The 25,049-nt window shown below is 43.7% G+C and overlaps 1 protein-coding gene across 1 annotated transcript in view; it reads left to right on the plus strand.

The window, feature by feature from the left end:
• The window catches only part of DOCK2 (dedicator of cytokinesis 2), a 397,813-nt gene that overhangs the window by 57,806 nt on the left and 314,958 nt on the right, over window positions 1-25,049 (plus strand). The window contains exons 15-22 of the mRNA XM_012649685.1: window positions 2,155-2,253; window positions 5,569-5,641; window positions 5,753-5,856; window positions 7,838-8,021; window positions 8,157-8,254; window positions 10,290-10,379; window positions 11,415-11,515; window positions 12,702-12,836. Coding sequence (XP_012505139.1) covers window positions 2,155-2,253; window positions 5,569-5,641; window positions 5,753-5,856; window positions 7,838-8,021; window positions 8,157-8,254; window positions 10,290-10,379; window positions 11,415-11,515; window positions 12,702-12,836 — 884 coding nt within the window. The remainder of the gene's footprint in view (window positions 1-2,154; window positions 2,254-5,568; window positions 5,642-5,752; window positions 5,857-7,837; window positions 8,022-8,156; window positions 8,255-10,289; window positions 10,380-11,414; window positions 11,516-12,701; window positions 12,837-25,049) is intronic.

The following is a 25,049-nucleotide window of genomic DNA, read 5'->3' on the forward strand; positions in this document are numbered from 1 at the left end:
AATTATTGAACAGTCCTGCTTGTGATACATACAAATGTGTATTTTCCCTGAAACTGGGCTCCGTTCCTGGTCACGATGCTCTGCTACGCGCTTTGCAGCATTCGGTTTTCTCTCTGAAGTGTTGAAGGTGAGGGCAATCTTTGGTCTTTCTCAGAATATGCTGAGACTTTTTTCTCCAGCCTTGGGAAATAAAAAATTTTCATCATCAGGATAGTTTTGTGAGATTCAGTTGCCTGCCATACAGCAATTTTACTTTCATCAGAGATATATGTGTGTTTTCTAATTTTATAAGCTGCATGGGATTCACCGGAGCTACAGAAACACTAAGCCCATAAATGTCACCAGATATAAATCTTCGTAGGCTGGAAGGCATCTAGGTTATTACAGAAGGAACATGGACAAGGTGTTAGAGGGTCTGGGAGATAGTCCCAGCTCTGCCTCTTTTTGGGCAACTGACTTAACCTCTCCGGGCCTCAGTTTACAGAGCTGTGAAATGGGGATAATGACAGTAATCGTGAGAGGTGGTTGTGAGGATTAATTAAGTGAGGTGGTGTGTGTAAAGGGCTTAGCACTGTCTAAATAGAGGCAGAGTTGGGGAGCATGTTCTTAGTTCAGTGCCTCCACAGGTTCTCAAGGGCTTCCTCCCGTGGACAACCAAGAGAGTTGTGTGTCTTTGCCCACTTCCGGTGCACTGGTTATCCTTGTTTTTTTTTTTTAAGAGACAAGTTCTAAAAGGACTCTGTGTGCTGCTTTTAAATGGATTTGATTTGGCTGCCAGTACCATCAGTTAATGCTGAAGTCAGGCTAATTCTTTTCCTACAGAAGCAGTGAGGAAGCTTTCCAGCAAAATAATACGGCCCTCCTTCCCACAGGTCAGCAGGGCTCACCAGGGTTCACAGAGTGCCTGCATGTGGCCAGCTTTGGTGACAACCTGGTGGGGGTCAAGGATCCATTGGAGAAGCTAATGGAATCTGGTGAGAGGCATGAACTTGTTCACCATAAAAATGCCCAGAGAGGCACAGAGTTTTGCCATTTCGGGGGCCGGGACTCAAAAACGAACCCTCTTGCCTCTAGAAGTCTGGCAATTTGAGGTTAAAAATCTGGTGGACTGCATTTATGCCCCTCTGGGTGATCCTAGGTTGAATCTTGTTTTGAGGCCAGATAATCTGGAATGAACACAGAGAGAGAGAGAGAGAATTAGGGGCTGTTGTATGCTACTAGAAGATAATTCCTTGTTACTCAGTCAACTCCGTTCTGAAACTCAGAAGGAGGTTTTTATGGCACAGAATAACTATCCTGAATAGGTTCGTATGTGTGCTCTGCACTCGCTCTCTGCTCAGAGTGCCCTTCCCACATTTCTGCTCAAAGCCAGCTCAGCATCTTTCTGCAGGGTGCTTGATTGTCATCTCCTCCTTAATCTACAGCTGCACGTAAGTGTCCCTCTTCTGAGCCTCACAGTAGTGTGTACATGTGCCTGTTGTCATGTTGCATTGCTACAGTGACTTGTTGCCTGTTCTTCCCTCTACCAAACTGTGAGCTCGCCTCGGGTTCAATATCTGACTCATCCCCACGCCCCAGTGCTTAGCACAGGCCTGGTACCCAAAAGATGCTCTGTCACTGTGGGCTGAACCCAGCCTCTCTCCCCTAGCTCCCTCCACCCCAAGGAGGGCATCTGTGAGTCTCTCTGAAGCCCCTGTTCTCTCCCCTTGCTCGGCACTCCCCCCACCCACACCCTGGTGTGTCAACATTAGAAATCCATCGGAAGGAGTTGCTGCTTGGCTGATCTGAGCCTGTTTGTAAACTTTGCGCACATTCGGATTTAGGAAACAAATAGGATTAATAGGACTGGCAGTAACTCCAAGGCTGGTTGCCATTTACAATAAGGCAGCCGCGTCAACGCCGGGCGCGCTCCAGCGGTTTCTGGGATGGAAGTAATAGAATTTCTGTAGTTAAGCAGCTGTCACTCCCATGACTGAGGGTGCCCATGTATAAATCCGTAATGTAGAAGGGCCATGATGGAGGCCTGGCGGAAAGGTTAGGGAGGGCAGAGTGATCCCAGGCCCTAAGGCTGGCCGTGGCCTTGGGACCAAAATTGCTTCAGGACAGAAAATGGAAATTCTGTATTTTTTCTCTCTCTTTGTTTTTCTTGGTCAGAATGCAATTTGCGTGGGAGCTGGGGACAAGCCCATGAATGAGTATCATTCCGTTGTGTACTATCAAGTCAAACAGCCACGCTGGATGGAAACAGTGAAGGTAATAATAATAATAATAATAATAATCAATAATACCAATAGCAGCAAACATGTATCTAGTTCTTACAATAAGCCAGTCACTGCTTTAAGTGCTTTATTTAAACAATTCACTGACTACTTACAACAGCCATGTGAGGTCTGTAATATTTCCCTCATTTTCTAGATGAAACTGTAACACAGAACAGGTAAGTAGCTTGCCCGTGATCACACTGCTGGTAAATGTCAGAGCCGGGATTCGAGCCTGAGCAGGGTCTGTGCTTCTCAACACTGCCAGAGGAAACAGGGGCTGACTGGACCAGTTAGCATTCTTCCTCCTTTTTGTGAGAGCAGTGGAGCAAGGCAGCTGTGAGCATGGACCCCGGACCCAGGGGATCTGGGTTCATGCTGCCCGTGTCACGCTCACCAGCTGTTGGACCTTGGGCAGGTCATTCAACTGCTCTGTGCTCTGGTTTCCTCATCTATAACATGGGAGCAATAGGATGACTGTGGCAAAGAAAGAGTTTAACACACATAGCACCGTCAGAAGAGTCCTTGGAAGAGAGTACACACTCAATCGATACAATTCGTGATCAGTCATACTTGGCAGTTTTCTTAGTGTGGAAAACCAAGCTGGATTTTTCACTCCTTCAACACGCCCCTCAAACACTTGACCCTCGCCTGTGTGTTACCCCCCTTCTACAAAGTGGCGTAATTCATAGTGGTAGGCAGCCTCGTGACGCTCTGTGCAGTGGGGGAAGAGAGGGGAAGAAGGATGTACTAGTTCCAATATGTGACTCAGTCTCCCTCAAGGTCCTTCTCATATAGCCCCCCGCAAACTGTTCTGTGGAATACTAAGTGGTGTCGTGTTAAAATAATATTCCCTGGTCAGACAAATGTGAGAAATGTTGAGACATTTGAGAACAAGTATAGAAGTCAAAGACTTCTTATTTAAGGTTCTCAGAGCCTTTGAGAGAACGTGCTCTGCAGATCTGCTAAAGGAAGTGAGAGTGCAGGGCCCTTCCCAGACCTCATTGACTGTGGGCATTTCCTCTTTTCCTACTGTCATAGCCCAGGGCTAGTATTCTGTTGAACGTATTTTATTAATAGAAATTCCTCGTTTTGGCTAGGCGTGGTGGCTCATGCCGTAATGCCAGCACTTTGGGAGGCTGGGGCGGAAGGATTGCTTGAGGTCGGGAGTTTGAGACTAGCCTGTGCGACATAGTGAGACCCCATCTCTACAAAAAAAAAAAAAATTTTAATTAAAAAAAAAGTAGCCGGGTGTGGTGGCATGCCTGCAGTCCCAAGCTACTCAGGAGGCTAAGGCAGGAGGGTCACTTGAGCCCAGGAGTTCAAGGCTGCAGTGAGCTATGATTATGCCATTGCACTGCAGCCTGGGTGACAGGGTGAGACCCTAACTCTAAAAAAAAATAAAGTATAATAATAAAATTTAAAAAAGAAATTCCTTGTTTTAATCTAAGGAGATGGGAGGCTTGATGGATCAATGTGATCGTGAATAACACACGAGAATGAATTATGTTTTCTTCATGAAATGTCCAGCTCAGTTCTGGGGCCAGTGATGACAGAAAGAACTTATGTGACCGCCTGTAAGGGCACCCCCTGGATCTGAAACAGCATCCTAGCACGTGTCCAGTGGCCTGTCAGACAGTAGGAATGGAGGCCTAATGGGTGTGCACCATGGTTCTGTTGATCACCCTTCACTGGTCTAGGACCTAAGCAATGTGGAATTGTCAGATGGTCTCTTGTGGACACTGCCCAGCCCATCGAATCGTGCCGTTCTACTTGGCAGAGGGGAGTAACAGAGCTTGCAAGCAAATGTGAGCCTATAAAAGGCCACATAGTGCCCGAAAGATGTCATTTTGCTAATTCCACTAGATGGAAGTGGAATTAACAACAAATATTCACACTACCATATCATCACACTAAGCAAAAGGGAATAACTTGCATTGGAATAAGAATTTGGAATTAGTTCAGTGAGCAGTGAAGCTTGATCATAGTTTAAATCTCTCTGCCTTATAATGAGATATTATTATTAGCAGTATTATTTTTTTACCCACCCTGTGCTCTGACTCCAAATTCCGGACATATACATGACTTCCTTTTCAGTGATAGCTATTCAAACCCAATGGTTCTTGACTTGTCACACATATTACTATTTAATATTTTCCTCGGTGTATCTCTCGGTACACACTGTCTTCAAATTGATGACTTGCCCAACCTTGGGGTCAAAAAATTATTGGACTTGCTTGGGATTCTCTTCTCTGTGTTCTTTGGCACCCCATTCTGTCTCTTTGCTAGCACTTGTCACGGGGCTGTTATATGTCGCCCTCTGTTGACCGTGCTCTTTGAGGGTGAGGACTGTGCCTTACGTCAACGTGGCCAGCGCCTCGCGTGATCGTAGTTTCCGGTAACCATTCAATTCACAGAGAAAGGCTGGATGGGACTGCAGTCACCCACGAGGCCCTCGGTTCTCTCGCTCTGTCTGAAACGTGGGGTGGTGGGCCTACTCAGACCACATTTCATTTTCTCCAACGGAAAGTGCCCGAAAGTATACACCTGTTTTGGCTTTAAATAATCATCTGTACAGTGAAAACTTATCCCTTTTTAAAATCAAAGCATCTTCCTCACAGGTAGCTGAGTTTCTCTGCATCGGCCTGAATCGCACGTTGCCAGGGAGCTGTGTGGCTTTGGGAGGTGGGCGGTGCAGGGCCAGGCCCAAAACACCTCCATCAGTGGTGCCGTCGGGCCACTCACGGGACAGCGATGCTGGGGTGACCCAGGGGTGACTGTCTTAGCTCAGTGTCCTTAGAAGCAATGTGTCCAGCCAAGGGTGGGATGAGCCCTAAGGATTTTTCCAAATATTACTGGATTAAAGCATTTTTATTAATTTGCACAAATGAGAGTCCTCAAGCAAATTCCCGAACTGCCATTGTTAACTTGCTAAGCCCTGCCGCAGTCGCCGGGAGTCCTGGCGTGTGGGAGGAAAATGTGCACCGTGCAGTTTGCAGTGCATCAAATCCTGTGCTAAAGTTATGTGACTTTTATATCAATTTGGGGAGATTCATTTTTCCTCGCTATAATTTACGGACCTCTTTTCATTGGCTGGGAATGCAATTTGCCAAATGGATTACATTTGGTACTTTATTTTCTCTTCATAGCTAGTTCTCATGTAATTTATTTACAGTTCATCAGGCTCGATGGATGTGTAGTAAACCAGCAGGCAGCTCTCTCAGTTAAACGGTCAGGCTGCCGTTGGGGGTGGGGCGGAGTGGGGGGGCCCTTTAACTCGTCTCCTGAGCTCTGGTTTCTGCCTGCTCAGGTGGCGGTGCCTATCGAAGACATGCAGAGGATCCATCTGCGATTCATGTTTCGACACCGGTCATCTCTGGAATGTGAGTACCTAGCCAAACGGTATCTCTGCGGCTCCTCTAAGTGGGGAAGAATGGAATAGCTGGGTGGCCCACGGATCATTGCCTTTCCTGACCTCACAATGCTATTTCCAGCTAAAGATAAAGGAGAAAAGAACTTCGCCATGTCCTATGTGAAACTGATGAAAGAAGATGGGACTACTCTGCATGACGGATGCCATGACTTGGTTGTCCTCAAGGTACCACGCGTTAGAATGAACTCTGCCCTGAAGGGGGTGCAGGAAGCAAGGGGGCAATAGCAGACTTGCTTAGTGCTTAACAGCAGGGACCCCAGAATCACACACACCCCCCAGGGTTTACCAGCTCTGTGGCCTTTTACAAAACCTTAACTTCTCTGGGCCTCTGTTTCTTCACGTGTGCCCGCTCCGTGCATAATTGCGAGGATTGTATGAGACAGTGCACATAAACACAGCAATTGTGGGTACATGGGAGAGCTCTATAAATGGAAAAGGTTATTGTTAAATACAGAAATGGGTTCCTGACTCCGTAAGGACCTCTTTGGGACGTGTAGAAGACCTACAACAGACATTTGAAAGATGCTTCACTGTAGCTAATGGAAAAATATTAGAATCTGGAGTCCTGACCCTGCTGCTGACTAAATCTGGAATCATTTCACATGCCTTCCCGAGTCTCAGTTCCTTTTTCTTAAGCAGTGATGGCAATATTTATAGTAACCCAATAAGATGGCCCATGTGAAAGGGCCATGTGAACTATAAAGGGAACACATATGCCCACTATTTTTATTTTTACATCATGAGACTTGGACTGTTTTTGAGAAGTGCAGAAGTGTTTGCCTTGATCTTACCTGCATGTTTCTTCCGGTATGTCCCCTTATGACAGCAGAATGCATCTACTACCACCTGGATGGGTGCAACGTGCGTGGCTATGAAATACAGCAAGGTTAAGTGGCCAGTGCAGGGATCAAACACGCGCCCTTGGCTTTCTTAACCTTGAAGGCTGAAATTGCCCTTTTTGCCTATAGTGTGCATGGCAAACACAGCCTCATCAAGGCCTTAGCACACAGTATTCTTCTCTGAGTCTGACTTTTCTGGAAAACCCATTTTCTTCTCTAAAGCCTCTGTTTTCTCATTTATCACACTTTGAGCTAGTTCTTGGCTTGAAAGCCATTCTTCCCCAACAGACTATGCACTCCTTGGGTGCAGAGGCCAAGTTGCAGTCAGTTTTCTTCTTACTTTCCCCCATTAAGCCTCAGTTTCCTCAACTGAGGATGATAAGTGTCTGTTTCATATAATTGTCCTGAGGCTTCAATGAAATGAACTAAGGCATGTAAAGCACTTGGTTCAGCTCTTGGTGCAGAGTAAGATAAATGTTATCTCCTGTAATGCCTTCCTCTAGTCATTCATTTTAACTTATGTGTCTGCCACTCTACTATGCACTCTGTATTCATTGTCCTTTAGTCTGCTATAGCAGTGTAGGAAGTAGGGATTATGATTTTCCTCAGTTTACTCATTTAAAAAAATGAGGCACAGAAAGGCCAAGGAACACACCTCAGATGGCATGGACTTGAGAATGGCAGAACAGGGTCTAGGTCCCAGGATGTTCTTACTTGGTGCCTTTGCCATTAACTTCTTCTTTAATGCATCAACTGCCATGAGTTATATTTTTACTGTTACAATTAATATTGGCAATTTAATTGTGAAAATGTAGATTAAATGAAGTCAATCAATTTTGTTTTTCTATTTATGTTTACCTTTAAATTACACGCGAAGTTTTTATTCTATTTTCATAATAAAACACTGTGGCCCCAAGGAAAAATTTCTGATTTTTTTGTGTGGCAGTCAATGTGTTAAGCTAGATTCCTTATCTTGCTGGTGGGATGTATTATAACCTTAAAAAAAATTAGGATTACTTAAAATGGCCTGTCTAGGAATCTTCAGTTCCCTTTTTTGCCATTAATGAACTTTACAGAGACTTCAACTGGTTGATCAACACTTTTTCATTATTGTAACTTTGGGTTCTTGCCTATTTTGTGGAGAAACAGCCTTGCCTCACCAGCTGATAGTTACTGCTTCTCTGATGATTTTCCTCACTGTCTATGACCCTCTCCACTTCACAGTGTGTAATTTGGCCACTGCAAGCTCTGTGTAGCGTTGGCTATGTAGCCTTGCCTAGGGGCAGTAACCAACGTGTTGTTTCCAGGGGGACAGCAAGAAGATGGAGGATGCCAGTGCTTATCTGACTCTTCCTTCGAATCGACACCATGTGGAAAACAAGGGGGCCACCTTGAGCCGAAGTTCCAGCAGCGTTGGGGGGCTCTCCGTCAGCTCCCGGGATGTGTTCTCCATTTCCACTCTGGTGTGCTCCACAAAGCTCACCCAGAATGGTAACGAATCATCAAGAGTTGTATCTCTGTGTGTGTGTGTGTGTGTGTGTGTGTGTGTGTACATGCCCAGGGAAGTCCTGGTATGGGCCGTTTAGCCCAGTGACAGTAATTCTGCGTATGTGGCCTCTATTTTAGTGGGCTTGCTGGGTTTGCTGAAGTGGCGTATGAAGCCTCAACTGCTACAGGAGAATTTAGAGAAGTTGAAGATTGTGGATGGAGAGGAAGTGGTGAAGGTCAGTGGGGCTTCATTTTGTTTGTATTTATCCATCAGTGGTAGAAATTTCAATCATGGGTGGCTCCAGGGGAGAAACAAAGCATTGAAGGAGACGGAGAAACTTTTTCTCTGGTGATGGGACACATTGTCCCAAGTTGCCATGAGGAATCTTTGTTGGGCAATCCAGGGGGATGACGTTATTCAGTGGCTGTGAATGTTGAGTGGCTGAGAACTATGGCTGTGCCCAGTCTCTAGAATTAGATCAGCCTGGGTGTCTACCCCACTCTCCCACTTGCCAACTTCATGTGATACTTTTATGAATGTGACATAGTTGTCAGGGTTGTTATGAGCATTCAAGGTGGTAATGTTTAAAAATTACCCAGCAGGCCGGGCGCAGTGGCTCATGCCTGTAATCCTAGCACTCTGGGAGGCTGAGGTGGGCGGATTGTTTGAGCTCAGGAGTTCGACACCAGCCTGAGAAAGAGCGAGAACCTGTCTCTACTAAAAAAAAATAGAAAGAAATTATCTGGACGACTAAAAATATACAGAAAAAATTAGCCGGGCATGGTGGTGCATGCGTGTAGTCCCCGCTACTCGGGAGGCTGAGGCAGAAGGATCACTTGAGCCCAGGAGTTTGAGGTTGCTGTGAGCTAGGCTAACGCCACGGCACTCACTCTAGCCAGGGCAACAGAGTGAGACTCTGTCTCAAAAAAAAAAAAAAAATTACCCAGCAATCTCTTACACATAGCACACAATAATTAAACAAAGCATATGAAGTATATGAACTTCAATAAATAGTAACGATTAATTATTTTTGTTGTTATATGTTACTACATATAGTAGAATTATCCCTTGGTACTACCCACATATCATTGTTAGAAATAAAAAGTATTCTTGGTTTCTGCTGCTTGGAGAACATTATGTATTAAAGATGAGAAAGAGGAAGACATCAGGGCTTACATTTTAAGTGAAACAAGCAGAAAACAATGCAAATGTCAGACGTATTATTGCATCCACATAGCAGTGGAAAGTATGAAGTGTGCGAAGCGCAGCACTAATTAAGGCAGCCCTCCTCTCCAGCGCTATGAATTGGGACAAGTGTTTCCCAGTGGTCCTGGTGATCTTGCTTTTATCGGGAACTTGGTACAGCTAGAAACACCAGGATCGAACATCTTTATGTGGTTATTCTGTGTTTTGAGGGATTATAGGAAATATTGACCCATCCATTAGGAGGGAGGAGAATCAAGTTTTATTTAATTTCCCGTACCTGGGAAACAGTGGTAGAATTTCCAGATGCTTTAAGTGTACACTCTTGGTCCACTCACCTGGTTCAGCAGTGGCAGGGTGATTCCCCCAGACACCCCTTTCATGAGGTCTGTAGCCTTCGGGTAGCTTGTCACAGGGTTGCGGGGGCCTTCCATTGCCTCCCTTTTGCATCCTTTTTTTCTTTTTAAAAAAGGTTTGCTATTGAGGTATAATCTGCATATGAAATGGGTACAGAGCAATTACGGTGGGAGTCTAGCTCAATGAATTTTTAGACGTGTGCACACACCTGTGTACTCACCACCCACCATCAGATCAAGACACAGAACATTTTTAGCATTATGGTAGGTTCCCTCCTACCCCTTCCTGGTCAACAACCCCCTTTATGTAACCACTATCCTGACTACCATCATCACAGATGGGTTTTTACCTGCTCTCGAATTCCATGAGAACAGAGTAGTAAAGAATGTACACTTTTGTGTCTGGTGTCTTTTACGCAATCCAGTGCTTGTGCAGGTCATGCTCACTGTGACATGTGGAAGCAGTTTGCCCTTTTGTGTAGCTGTGCAGTGTTCTCTAGTGTGAAAATGCCACCGCGTAAGCATCCACTCTGCCGTTGATGGGCAATTGGGTTGCTCCAACTTCTAGTTCTTATGAATAAAACTGCTCCGGACTTCTCGAACATGGCATGTGGTGGATATGTGCTCTTGTTTTCTTGCATAGACACTTAAGAGCAGGATTTCTGAGTCACCTGCACTCGTTCTTAATGCGACCTTCCTTATTCAATCCAGTTTCTCCAGGACACTCTGGACGCACTCTTCAACATCATGATGGAGCATTCGCACAGTAATGAGTATGACATCCTCGTCTTCGATGCTTTGGTAAGAGAGAGGGGACAGTGTTCAGTGACATTAGGCAGTCATGGGAGTCTGACTGTGAGAATACTGAGAACCTGTGGCTCTTGTGGCCCTTGTCGTGAATTCTTTGGAGGCCTTGTAATGTTTGGCAACCAGACCAGTGAATGAGCTGCTGTTTCCTTTTGCATGTCTCTAGTTCATGTGAAAGCATGCGGCATGGTGGGTGAAAGGAGAATGTTAGGTGTTGATGTCAGGTTGACACTGGTTGAAGGTATGTGAGGCTGGATACTGGGAATGGTCGCTCTGGCTTTCCATGAACGCTGGGGGCTGGTCTACATTGTAAAGCACCTAAAATGTTCCCCACCTCTCCTTTCACCTTCTTCTTCCTCATGTCCTCCAACTCACCGAGGTATTACACTCCTCCTGTCTACCCAGAACCTTCCATGGTGGGAGACCATCCAGAGCTCTCCTGCCTCAATCTTCCTACATAGTCTCTTTCTCCTCTCCCTGTCACAGCTCACATTTTCTCATTGGCATGTCAAAATAAACACAAGAAGCATGTGCATTAGGGTATCTGTGCCCAACGAAGTCTTCGTGGGTTGACCCCTAGTGTCAGGGACATTTGCATTTATAAACTTGGAGACAGCTGTGGCTTAATCAAGTGCTTCCCAAGAAGATCCCCTAGAATGCTAGCCCTACAGCAAAGATGTTTCATGGCAAAAAGATCCTTTGGTTAATTAACTCAGAGAAATGCTGAATGTTGCATGACCCTCTTAGAGATTCACCAAACACATAAGTAAAGGCTCTGAAAAGTTCTGCAGTAAGAAAGGCAGTATAATAATGATAACCTGTTATTTGGCCATGAAATGCTTTTATAACACCGTGCAGCACACTTCATGAAATGATTTTGGGGGTTCACTACCTTAATGAAAAGGACTATCTATTAGTGAGCTAACTCCTGGGTAAGAGAATTTTGATAGGGGTTGAGTTATGCCAGGTGAATATGGCTTCTTGCTGTGGATTTGCCCTGAAAATACTGATTCCCTGCATCTTCCTCAGATCTACATTATAGGACTCATTGCAGACCGGAAATTTCAGCATTTCAACACCGTTCTGGAAGCCTACATCCAACAGCATTTCAGTGCTACCTTGGCTTACAAGTAGGTAACTGCGCATGTGGGGATTTCTTGTCCACCTCCTCCTTGCCCTGCCAGGATGCCTAGGGCACAGGAACTTGAGTAATTTCCTTGTGTCACGAATCATTGTGAGTTCTCCCTTTTCTGATAAAATCCAACTCATGCCTAGGTTATTTGAATATCAATAAAAATATGCAAAACCCATGGGTTGGGATGAATCTTTATAGTGGCAGTAGTTTGTGGAAGTGCCCGTTTATTGATTCATTCATTCAGCCAGTCAACTATCATTGACTGAGCAGTTACTTGTACTTGTGGTGGACACCAGAGCCCAAAGCTGGAGAGAAGAAAGTGCACATACCATGTAGCTCAGTGTAGCTTGGGTGTAGGGAGCCGAGGGTTAGAGATGGGAGATGATGCTGAAGAGTTTGGTGGGGGTGAGATTGTGAAGGGGCCTTGGAAGGCAGGCTTGGGCCTGGTGCGGTGGCTCACACCTGTAATCCTAGCACTCTGGGAGGCCGAGGTGGGAGGATCGCTTGAGGTCAGGAGTTTAAGACCAGCCTAAGCAAGAGTGAGACCCCATTTCTACTAAAAATAGAAAAATTAGCTGGGTGTGGTGGTGTATGCCTATAGTCCCAGCTACTCGGGAGGCTGAGGCAGGAGCATTGCTTGAGCCCAGGAGTTTGAGGTCGTTGTGAGATAGGCTGAGGCAACCGCACTCTAGCCTGGGCGACATAGTAAAACTTTGTCTCAAAATAAAAAAAAAAACCCAGAAAAGAAAGACAGGCCAAGTAGTTTGAAGTCTACTCTACTGGTAAAGAAGAAACATGGAAACTTTCTAAGCAAGGAAGTTCCACGATATTACAAGAACACTTTCTGTAGAAAGAAAAAACTGAAAAAGACATTATCACCACCATTATTCCCACTTGTAGCCTGATTGTGACTGGTTTTCCTAGTCAAAGGATCTTTTTTCCCTCACTAATTTTTTTCTTTGCTGGCTTTTTTATGGATAGGAAATACTTATTTATTCTCTGTAATAAATACGTTGTTTTAAGCAGAGTTATTTTTATGCTTACAAATGAGTGAGTGAGCTTGGCTGTACCACCACCTTTAACCTTTGATTGAATGCCTTATAATTTACAGAGAAAACTAATTACCATGCTCTGGGTAAAAAAGAAAGAGATGTATTCTGAAAATATTACCCCTTATTCAGGAAGTTGATGACAGTGCTGAAGACTTACTTGGATACTTCCAGCAGAGGGGAGCAGTGCGAGCCGATCCTAAGAACTCTGAAAGCTTTGGAGTACGTGTTCAAGTTCATTGTGCGGTCGAGGACATTATTTTCACAGTAAGTACTTGTTATGTTAGAGTGATTTATCAGCTCTGCAATTCTTGTGGGATACAGCAATATCTTTACTGTAGGAGAAACGTGTTTAAAAAATTATAACCAGCTATTGATCAAAAACAACTTAAGAATGCAACCTAGAGAATTTTGAGTATGTGAGAATTGTACCCCCTAAGTTCATTTGAGAAAAAAGAAAGAAATCTTAACATGTTGTAGAGTTACGTTTCATCCAGTGAATGTGATTTGTGAGTTGAGGCTCTTCTGTGTTTAATCTAATATTCTTCACCTGATTTGAAATATGGTGAACATTTCCAGGAATCTATATTCAATGTTAGAGGAGCTGGGAGTGGGAAGAGCAGAATTCAGGGAGTTTGACATTTATTTGGCTCTGGTACGTTGTGCATGGCAGATGAGCTTGTGTTTGCAGTTGACCTGTCTGTCCTTGAAATCCTAGTAGCCAAAAAGTGAGCTGGTATGTTAGAGCACTTAAAGAGATTTTGATGGTGATGGTCAGTATCACAGAGGCCAGCCACCTTTTTCTTTTTAGGATCACTGCGATGGGGTCTTGTGGTGGGAGAGAGAGATTGGGCTCAGCTCCCCAGCGGCCTCTTTGAAGGGCTTTGGAGATGGAGGTATTCAAATGCACTCTATGAAAGAACAATTTATATTGATCCTGGCTATAAGGCAAAGTTAGGTAGAGGATTGGTTGTGTACATGATCAGGTTGGTTGTGTGTGATGGGAAATAAGAAAAAAGCACACAAGAAATGTATTGTCTGGGCTCTTATCAGTGCAAATGAAGAATGTTCAACAGAAACTGACTTATGGAGAAACAGGAATTATGTCACATCATTGAAAAATCTGGGGGGTAGTTGGCCTCTGTCATGGCTGAATCCAGATGCTCACTGTCTTCGGGAAAGTCTTCACCTCCAGATCATGACTTTGCTTTCCTTTAGTTGATTTCCTTCTGAGGCAAGTCTTCCAATGTAGAAGCCACTAGAAGCTTTGGATTCATATTCTACAAACTGAAGGAACCCTAGGTTCCCTGTTGTCCTAGCAAAACCCTATGCCAAGAACTGTCCCGGGTATGCGCTAAGGTCTTAATCAAACAGTATGGCTGGGGGGATGAAATGCAGCTGTGTGGTTGTGGCCACATGTGCGTCTCTGGAGCCATGCATGGGTCAGGCCAGCCACTTATGGCGTGGACTTGTTTTATTGGAGAGTCCACTCCCCGAAAGAAAGTTGAAGTCTATACCCATCATTTTGGTCATGACAATGGGTGGGCTGCTACAGCTTCATACTTTGACAAGGCATCTGAAACAGGTAATCACTTGGGGCTCTCTTAAAATTCTCTTCGAGATTTTAGGTGATGAGTAGAGAGATGTGAGTGTCTTGAACCATGCCACAAAACATGTGTGACTTAGGTTATTCTGAAAGTGAAATATCTGTTTCAAAATTCCTCTGGCTTGTCAGTTAGTCCGGTCTTAGCAGGGTATTCTTCCAGGTTCGAGAGATACTTGTCAATATTTTGAAAACCAAGAGGAGACTCCAGTGAGTCTTTGTAAGAGTTGAGTTTCTTGGAGGAGTTCAAGGATTCAGACAGCATAGTTCCAAGGTAATAGGCAAGGATATCTTATCCCATCTTCCAAGTGAGAATGATCTATAGGAAGAACGTATTTTCTGTTTATCATATCTTCTTCCCCAGCTCTTCCTTTTATTTATTTATTTTATTGCTTCTACTCCCTGCTGTTCTCCCTCCCTTCATTCGTTCGTTCCTTCCTTCCTTCCATTTCCTCCCTGTTTTACCTCTCTTAGTTTTTGTCTCTTCCATGTGCTGGAACAAAGTACATTTGTGCATTTGCTTTCACCTTCTCTGCCTCAAGGCATGTCATCTTGCAGAGCCCCTAACTCTTAAATTGGTGTAGATTCAGTGCTGCTTGAATGCTAATTGACTTTTGGCTTATTAAGGAGCAGGGTGATCTGTTATTCCTTGCTGTATCCTTAGTATAGCATAAGGAACATCACCGACATTTGGTCAGAAGCGATGTCCCTAAAGCAACTCGGGCCTAATCTTGAGTCCTTTCTCATGAACAAAAATGTAGGCTGACCTGCAAAGAGGGTCTAGGACCTCATGCTGGGAGAAGGCAGATTTTGTGTCTTGATCATTTTAGCAATGATCTGCTCTCTAGTAGAACCTCTAGGGCATTGGGAAGTGATCAGGATATTTCCTCACACGAGGGGGCATCTTACTTGGAAAACTAGGAAATAGAAGGTTTAATGCTTTGAAATTTCTAAACCAGCTGGTGGGAAATCAAAATGTAATTATTACTCTTGGGCTTATTGTGTCTGGTATTGTTTCTGTTTCCTGTTATTCCTTTGTTCTCTTTCCCCATGTGCATAATTGCAGCTGATCTAGCTCCCATTAGTTGTTCCCTTGACATTTTTTTTTTTATTTTGCACATACTGCACATGAACATTTGCCAGGGCTAAGGATTTTCTCGTATCAATATGCAGGATGCAGTTGGGTGAGGGAGGAAGAGAAGTTGTTGAGAAGGAGTGGAATTTTTTATTTTATTATTTTTTTCAGAATGATTCATTTTTATTGATAGTCAAAGAAAGTGAGTTCCTTGTCCCCTGTGCTTGTGTCACTAACTCCTGAGTCAAAGTCCGGGGCAGGTGTCTCTGGGCACATGCCTGAGCCATAGCTGCAAGAGAAGCTGGCAGAGCAGGTTCCAGCTTCTGCTGCAGGAGGCAGGCTTGAAAGTAGAGAAAATTCCTTAATTGTAGGAAGTGTGTCTACCAGATGCTGGGTGGCCATAAATATGACCAAGATCCACTAAGCTTTTGTAGAATGGCTGAGCCCCTGGGAGGTGTAGAGGATAGTGAGGCACATTCTGAGAGAGTTGAGGTGATTATTTTCTAGACATTGAGCTTCTTTACAAAGCCCTTGCAGTGCCTTTGATCCTGAAGCTCAGACAACCAGCTGTGCTGATCCCCACGGTTTCTGAGCTTGTGGAATTACTCGGAGTCTGGAGCAGCCTGTGCTCCCCTGTTGCATGTGATGGATGCTGAGCAGCTCCCCTTCCTGCTGGCTAGGCGCACAGAAGTGAGAATGCAGAACTTCTGCAAGGGTGAGAGAGGAGAGCCAGAACACGGTGCCCTGGACAAGTCCTAATGCTGCCACAACTAGAGTACGGGGGCAGTGTGGAGTAATATTGCGAGTACAATGTTCACGCTGGACAAACCTCGAAGGGAGTGATATTTTTGTCCTTGTAAGTGCCTGGCTTAGTGAGAACTTTTTTCTGGGTCATGAAAGTGTGAAGTCTGGTTGGCCAAGCAGAGGGGCTGTCCTGAGAGAGAGCAGCTCCAGCTGGAGGCTGAGTGCCGTCAGGGGCTGCTGAGAGGTGCTGGACTGCATGAGTTTGGGTGCTAAGTCTCATGGTACCATCCCTAAGCGTGGTAGGAATTCAGTAAAGAAAATGATGACTTGGAGTGGGAGTGGTCAGGAAAGGGGCCCTCATCATTATGGTGAAGCTGTCAAGGCAACTATGACTTTATCCTTGTCCCCAGGGAATGAATAAAGAAAAGCTGATGTGTAGGGCAGGCCAGGTGAGCTCACACTCCTTACACTCTGCATCCTGATGGGGGCCACAGCATCTGGAAGCATCATCCTGCTCCCCACTCCTCACCCAGGAGCCTGGAAGGACCACCATGGTGAACACAGGGCCACTGGCCTGCCCTGGGGGCTGCCACTTCATTAACAGGGTATCTTAGGAGGGTGGTTCACAGCCGTAGTGGACACCTCCAGTCTAGCTGGCCTCACCCAGGGCCAGACATGATTGCCCTCCCTCTAACTGCCTTCGCCATCAATGATCAAAACCCAGACACTGGCTTTCTAGTATTTGCTTTTGCCTTTTTTCTTCTTTTTTGCATCTTTCTTTATTCTGCACTCCCCCACCACTGCTACCAAGCTACACCTTATCCCCCCACCAGCTCAGTTTCTTCTTATGTAAATAGTATATAGTGGTTCACCCTCCAGGTCATGAAGGCAGCAAGAACGCCTGAATAAAGCTCTGGCATGCTCAGCTTAGCCTGCAGTCCAGGAAAATACATAAGCCTTTGCCTTTTTAAACAAATGTGAATTTAACTCGAAGGTACTTGCCAGTGTGATTGGTTTTCATTGTTCATGTATGAATAAATATTAAAATGTAATCATGTGTTTATGCTGAGCCTGGGCTGAAATGCCTGTCACAATGCTATTCCTGTTTCTCTTGCATGTAATTTGTTTGTATGTTAATACCATTTTTTCCTACGTAAGCCTCTGTTTTCGGTTTTGAATATAATTTTACGTTTTGATGACAGTAATGGCTTAGTAAACTGCGCAATTGCAGTTAATGGGATTATTTTATGATAACACTAACTTGGCATCAGATCAGGATGGAAGAGAAAACTGTCATCAAAAGAATATTGTCAAACAGTGACTTCTCTTTAATTTATTGTCTATTTTATGCATTGCCACAGTGTTGAGGGGGAGCTAACAGCCTGTTTTTCACAAACATATGTGAAAGTGCTTTGGTAACTGTTAACTAAGTTGCTGTTATTATAACATGAAATTCTGTATATATATGAGCTTTTAAATAATTCTCTTTTCCTTTTGCCTATGCAAATATTGGTAAGCATCTATTGAGCACCTATTATTGTGTACTAGGCATTTTGTTAAGGGCTGGGGAGTCTGAAATTAGGAAGTCAGACTTCCTTAAATACTGGCAAGGTAGTGAGCAAGATAGACCTGTAACCCTGCAATCAAATCACAGTTCTCTGGGCTAAGCAATGGTTAGTGACATAATATCACAACGGAGGCTTACAAATGGTTCTTAGGGGGACTGAGAGGTTTGAATGGCAAACTCCACCTTGGGTGGACCAGTAATTCTTCTCAAAGGAGGTGATGTTTCAAACCAGACATCGAATGGTAGTTAAGAAGCCAGCCTATGGGAGAAAAGAGAATCCCAAATTCTAAGTACAACGTGTGTAATAGAACTTCCAATTACTCCTGCTGCTCTCTGGTACCGTTTATTAAGCCTCACCTCTGTGCTTGTCCCTGCATCACTTTTCACTCTACCTCACTTAATACAACACAGCAAGGCAGAGATATTATGTTCATTATACAAAAGAGGAAGTGGAGGCCCAGAAAGGTGCAGAAAGTGACTCCAGGTGACACAGCTAGGTGTTGGCAGGGAGGGAATCTGACACCCAAGCTGAGGTTCTTTGTGCCATGCTGTGTCCACACGTGAATAGCATGTTTGTGGGGGAGAGTGGCCACTGGGGGAGGCCATGGTGGTGGAGGAAGGGGGCGTGATACATCTGGACAGGGGGGTTGAAGCTAGATTGTGAAACATGTTTCTCGCTAGCCCCAGGAGTTTGACTTTGACTTCATCCTCTGTGCAGGGGGGCTTCAGTGGAGGTGCTGCCCTTCATCATTAGAGCACACAGTGGGTGTCCCAGTGGGCACACAAACTAAGCCACTGGGGTCAGATAAAAATATTAAAATTTATTTTATCCCAGATGAAGAAATTCAACTTTATAAACAGTTAGAATAGTATGTGGATATCATTTATAAATAAATAAACCTCTATTGAGAGGCATGCTTAAAATAAAAAAAAATTTTTTCTCATCGGAGCAGCTTGGAAACCACTGCTTTTGGCAGTGGGGAATAATCGAGGTTCTAAAACAGAGGTTTAATATGATTAGATTCACATTTTTAGACAGAGTTCCACTGGGGAAGAAAGGTTAGTTTGTGGAAAGTGGCACAGAAAGGGAGAGGCTAGAGATGGGAGGTCAATGAGGAAGCTGTTGCAATACTCCAGGCAAGAGGACTTGAACTAAAGCAGTCACAGCGGGACGGAGGAGAGGAAAGGAAGAAGATAGGGGTGTTTAGACGGTCGGCTTGCCAGAACTAAGTGAATGTGGGCATGGAATTGGAGGAGATGGCCAAGTCGCCTGATCTGACCCTGAACTTTCTGGCCCATTTGACCTGGCATTGCGGACCAACATGTTATGATGTGTTTAGTTTGGGACATAAAGTGTTCGAGGTGTTTATTGGCGTAGCCAGATGGAAATGTATAGCAGGCAGTTAGATACAGATTTGGAGTTTAGGAGAATGGAGAATGGAGATATAGTTTTGGTAGAAATTGATCCAAAGAGGCATTTGGAGCTATCGCATAATGGGTGAGTAATACCATAAAACTGAGAATGAAACCCAGGGAATTAGCCCGTTGAAGGGATGGGCGAAGGAAGGTCCCACTGAAGCCCGGATCAGGGCCCAGGAGAAGCAGTAAGAAGGGCTGGCATTCCAGAAACCAGGAAAGGGAGTATTTCAAGGAGGGAGTGTCAGCAGTGTCAGCTGTTAAGTGAGGTCTTGAGACTGAAAACTGATTAGAGGCATGATGTTTTGCGATTAGGTCATTAGTGAATTAGCTACCTCCTTCCCAGAGCTTAGTGTCTTTCCTGACATCCAGTCCAGTCCAGAGGCCGTCAGAGCACACAGAGGGACTAGGGTTTGAAGTGCAGTTGATTTTCCCTCATCTGCATGTGAATTGCTGACATTTGGATGGTTCTTGGCCAGGGTGCAATCCTATACTGGCTTCCCCTGGCCATGCCTCAGAGATTGGGCAAACTGTTTCATTCTCTGCTCATAGCTCAGGGTAGGACATTGGTCTTGTCCTCTCCCACGTCCCTTTACGTGGCTTAGTTTTGCAGAACAAGGCTATCCTGTGCTGTAGACAGTTAAGGGGAAAGCCGCAAGGACTCAAGATATTCACTCGTCCAGGCTGACCCAGTAGATGATTTCCTTTGCTCGTTAACCCCCTGTTAGAAGTCCGAGAGCTGGCTTGCGGCAGGACCCTTGCCTGAGCGCAAACGTGGCTACTGCTGTCAGGTGTCCAGGCTGACAGTTCCTCATAGAATGACTTGAGTGGGAGAGCAATTTAGGGAGTAAATGTGTAGTTTTAAGAAATGTGTTTGCAAATCCCCTGTAACTAAATGTGGACACGCCGGATAAGAAAGGTCTGGTTTGCCAGAGGGGTGAAATTCACCACGCTAACACAATCGTCGGGGACTCCCACTGAGTGGAATTGGGACGACTAGATGTACTTTGTGATCTCGTCAAATGCACTTGAGGCAGGCATCACCCTGAAGTACAGTTTGTTTCTGTAGTAGAAAATAATGTATGGCTCACTTGTCGGGCTTGCTGCTTGTTGTGTCTTTGGGTAGAAGGAAGATGGAAAAGGACTTAGTCATGAGGTACATATGGTCACTGTCCTTCAAGGCTCTGAACTTGTCCTTCTATCAGCCTGATCTACTTTCTACAGAGACAAATTGATTTCATTCATTCATTCATTCATTTATTCAGTAAACCTTTCTGAGTCTTACCATTTGGCCAAGTTCTAAGCTAGGATACTGTAGTGAACAAGAGAGATACAATCTCTGCATCATGCTGCCTTTATGTAACACTGGGATGGACAGAAAAAAAAAAAAAGAAACAAATAACCAAGTGGTTGAAAACTGTGATAAATGCCAGTGAAGGGAATAAGCAAGTGTGTAGCTGAGACAGGTAGTGCAGCAGGTCGTGGTGAGAGGAAGCTCTGGAGCCAGACTGGCTGGGTGTGAATCCCGGTGGCTGTGTGACCTCGGGCAAGGCACGTCACCGCCGTACCTCAGTTTCCCTGTCTAAAGTGAGGATTGCCTCACAGAGTTATTGTGAGGATCCTGAACAAGTGACATTTAAACTGAGATGTGAAGGATGCAAATGAACCAGTTAAGCAAGGGACGGATGGAAGGAAGGAGGAGTTTTACAGAAAGTTAGAGAAGACTAGTGCGGCTGAAGCATAGTGAGCAAAGGGGAGAGTAGGAGAAAGGTGAATTTTGAGAATGAGGCAGAGGCTACCATGCAGGGATTGTTCCAAGTGTATTCAAAGTCCTCAGAAGGTGTCTAACTAAAAATGCTCGCACGTAGGGTAGCACGCTATCATACTTAGATGGCAAATGCCATCTGCCACGTGTATTTCATACGCCCTGCAGGCCTCTTTGGTCACCTCATGTAAGAGACACATGACATAAGCTGTTCCTTCTTTAATAGGGCTAAAGGGTATACGTAGTTCGTGCTTCCTCAAATCAGGAAGTAATCCCCAGAGTTCTTGCAGTCTCTCAACTCTACTAAATGTTATTGCTCTACAATCACAACGTTTATTGGTTTTAAAAGCTATTTATGTTTTTGCCACTGTGAATTTTTGGTTGTGGTTATGGACAAGTTTTTTTTTTCCAAGTATACAATTATGGTCCCTTCTCAATTGTCTGTCCATGTGTGTGTCTGAAGGACCCCTACTGTCCAGAGTAGCAGCTGCTGTCAGAGCCTTTTGATGCGTCCATTAGAGGGCATCATGCCGCGGTGCATTCTTGCGCGCAGGGTACCTTTTCTCAGAGGAGTGCTCTTCCAGAGTAAAATTTGCTGGGCTGGATAGTGTTAATTATTTTTTCCTAATTTCCTGTCAAATGGGCATTCTTGGGGAGAGGGTAAATCGCATGTCTTGGGTACCATAGGGGTGATAAAAATGAAAAGGTTGCCAATAATTAAACATATTGTGTAAATAAACCACAGATAATAATATTACCATGCCAACAATCAGCATGATAGTACGAGCCACAGCATTTTATACTACACACCTCTCTCTCCTCCTTGAAACACTTTCTTCCCATGACTTCTGTAACACAGAACCCTTTTTGTAGTCCTCATACTTCTCAGACCACTCTGTTATTTCCCCTCGGGAGGTCCTACAGGCCCAGACTGGTCTCCTCTTCACTGAATTCCTGCTTCGTAGGTGGACACATCCAAACCCACTGCTTCTGTTATCACTTCTGTGCACGTAACTCAGAAATCCAACCTGACCCCTTCACCAAGCTCTAGATCCATATAAGCAATCGTTCACTTGATAGCTCCTTCTTTAGGATCTCACGGGCAAAGTTAGCAGATCCGGAACCAATCTCATGATGTGCCTCATCTCACTGACCCACAATCCAGCCTCGCCCCCTCTTAAATGTCTCTCAGTTCACCCACAGCTTTCCTTCCTGACTACTAACTTCCTACTCCAAGTTCTCGCACTCCACACCTGCGCTACGGCAGCAGCTTTCTCCAGTGCTGCATACATTCTTGTCCTCCTAGAGTCTGTTCTCTACAGAGACTGTTGGATTTCCTAGATTGACAATTGTAACATCTGTAAATATAGAAAGTTTTGTATCTTCCTTTCTAATACTAATTCTTTTTCTCCCTATCTCACTGTACAGGCTGGGATTCTAGGTCAGTGTTGCATAGAAATGATATCACAAATGGTGCTTTGTATTTTTATTGTAGATGCTTATTATCAGTTTGAGGAAGTTGTCAATGATGTTCATCATGAAGAGATAATAGATTTGATTGTGATGACTGATGTCTGAATTTATTTCTACCTTCTTAGCTGTACATCCTCCCCACCACCCTAACTTTTCTGACCTTTTTTTCTCTTTCTTTCTTTTGGATTGTTTTCAGTTTTCTCACTCATTTTTTTCCCCCTTTACTAGTTTGAAAGTTACATTTTATATTCAATTCTATTAGTGACTACCTAGATATTTTATCATGCATATTTAACTTAATAAAGTCTACATTAATATCGTTAACATTCCCCTGAATAATAAAAGGATTTTAGAAGGCTCTGTTACTCCCCTCTTAAATATTATGCTAGAATTATGCAGTATTTTAGTTTTAGTTTTTAAAAATAACTCCACACATTAGACATTATTATTGTTTTAAACAGTCAGTATTTGTTTATGTTTTTACCGGTAAAATTTCATCAACATTATTGTACTGTATACTTTAAAATGGTTAAGATGGTTAATTTTATGTCATATGTTTTTTAACTATAATAAAAGTCTACCATTCCTCCTCCTTTTATCTTAGATCTTTCATGTTTGTTTTCCTTCTTCTCAAAGTAAATCTTTTAGAATTAACTTCAGTAAATTCTGTTGGTAAAATCTCTCAAATTCAATTATCTGATTTTATTCTGAAACTTGAAAGGAAGTTTTTCTAGATAAAGATTTACAGCTCTTTTTGTTTGTTTACTGTCTTCTGCTGTTAAGGTTAACTGTTAGTCTTACTGTTGTTTCTTTATAAGCATTCTGCTTTTGCCTCCCTGGTGGCTTTTAATATCATCTCTTTAATGTTCTGCAGTTTCACCATGATGTACTTAGGAATGATTTTGTTTATATTACTAGGAGTTACTTTTCCTGGATTTAGAGTTTTGAATATTTAATACCAGTCCCAAAAAAATTCTCATTCTTGTCTCTTTTAATATTTGCATTTTCCCCTTATATTCTATTATCTCTTTGAAATATCAGCCAATGTATATTAGACCTCATTATATTCTCTAGGTCTCATAAACTCTTTTTCATATTTTCTGATTTTTTTGTTTTGCTTTTTAGGTTCATTCTGGCTAGTTTCTTTGATCCTATTTTCCAGTTCACCAATTTCTGTCTTTAGCTTTGTCTAATATGCTGTTTAACTCTTATACTGAGATTTTTCTTTCAATTATTATATTGTTTATTTTAAAAAATTCCGTTTAGTTCTTTCAGGTCTAATGTATCATTTTTATAGTGTTTTGTTTCTTGATCATCTTTTCAAGCATTCTTTTTATATTTTGAAGCATATTAAATGTGTTGATTTTATATTCTTTGCTGTATAATTCCAGTAGGGGGAATCTTTGTGGGTCCGACTCTGTTTTGGGTGGCCTTGCCTCCTTGTCTATTTTGTTGCTATTATTATTTCCTAAAGCTAATTTTTTGGGAACTTTATCAGTTGATATATATTTTTTTAGTCTTCAATTAAAGTTTTTATTTTCCTCCAAAGAAAATCAGAGTTTCCTTCTTTCATTCATCTTAGGGGCACTACTAACCAGAGACCTCTTCAAGTTAAAATTTCTGTTTGTGGATGCAAGCAAGGAATGTGAATTTGGAAAAAATAAAAACAAAAACAAAACACAGGACTGGTTTGTGGTTAAATATTCTTTACTCGGCTGAGCACAGTGGCGCGCGCCAGTAGTCCCAGCTACTCGGGAGGCTGACATAGGAAGATCTCTTGAGGCCAGGAGTTCGAGGCCAGCCTGGGCAATATAGTGAGACCCTATCTCTGGAATTAAAAAAAGATTCTTACTGGAGACATATTTTCCCTCAATACCTGGCACCAAAGACTGGTAGTTTCCTTATTGTTCCTTTTTGGGCAATAGGTTTATTTCTTTTCCTCTGTTATAAAGAAGATGCAACAAACTGGGAAACCAGCTTTATGTGAGGGTCTCCGATAAGCAGGCCCTAGGATTTATCTCATTTCTTCTATTCCCTAACCAGCCATCAAAGTACAAGTTCAAGGACTCTGGGGCTCGGCAGATGCCTTCAAGACAAAATTGCTCTGAAGTACCCAGAGTCACACTTTGCTTTGTGTTTGTCCTCTGTGGGTTCTTTTCTTTCCTGACAGCTCACTGGCTCATTTTAGAAACACAGCTTTGGTAGTTGTTTCCGTTGAGAGGTTTTCCAGGGTGTTTTGCCCACCTTACTGTCGGAAATGGAGGTTTTAAATCTTTCTTCTACCCTGTAGCCAGAGCGATTGTTCCTCAGTTCGAATTGGATTAGGATACTATCTTTCTTAAAATCCTCTCATTTCTTCTTATTCCTGTATGGACAAAGACAAAGCCTAATGTGGCCTCAAGGGTCTGCTGCGCTGGCACCGTGGCCCCTGCAGCCCCAGCAGCCGCCTTTGCCCGGACTCCCCAGACTTCCTCCCTCTGGCCTCTTCAGCCTTTCTGCAGTCCTTGCGACTCTCTCTGCTGGCTCCCTTCTGCCGCGGGGCCTGTGCGCTTGCTGTCCCTGCAGCCTGGAGTGCCCTTCCCTCTCCTTCTCACCCAGTTTTCTCTTATTCACCTTTCCATTGTCACCTCAAACTTCACTTACTCAGGATTTTCTGGCTAAGTCAAATCTCCCTATTTTGAGTTTTTACTGCCCTTGTATTTTGTCTGTGTCAATCTTTATTTCTTTTTATAAAGTCTTCAATAGCACAGTGATTCGTGCATAGTAAGTGCACAAAAAAATTTTGTTAGTTGAATAAATTATCATATGGAAACCCCTAAGCACACCTGTTGGAGCCA

The sequence above is a fragment of the Propithecus coquereli genome, unplaced genomic scaffold (genome assembly GCF_000956105.1).
Source record: "Propithecus coquereli isolate 6110/MARCELLA unplaced genomic scaffold, Pcoq_1.0 Scaffold301, whole genome shotgun sequence".
NCBI classification, from domain to species: Eukaryota; Metazoa; Chordata; class Mammalia; order Primates; family Indriidae; genus Propithecus; species Propithecus coquereli.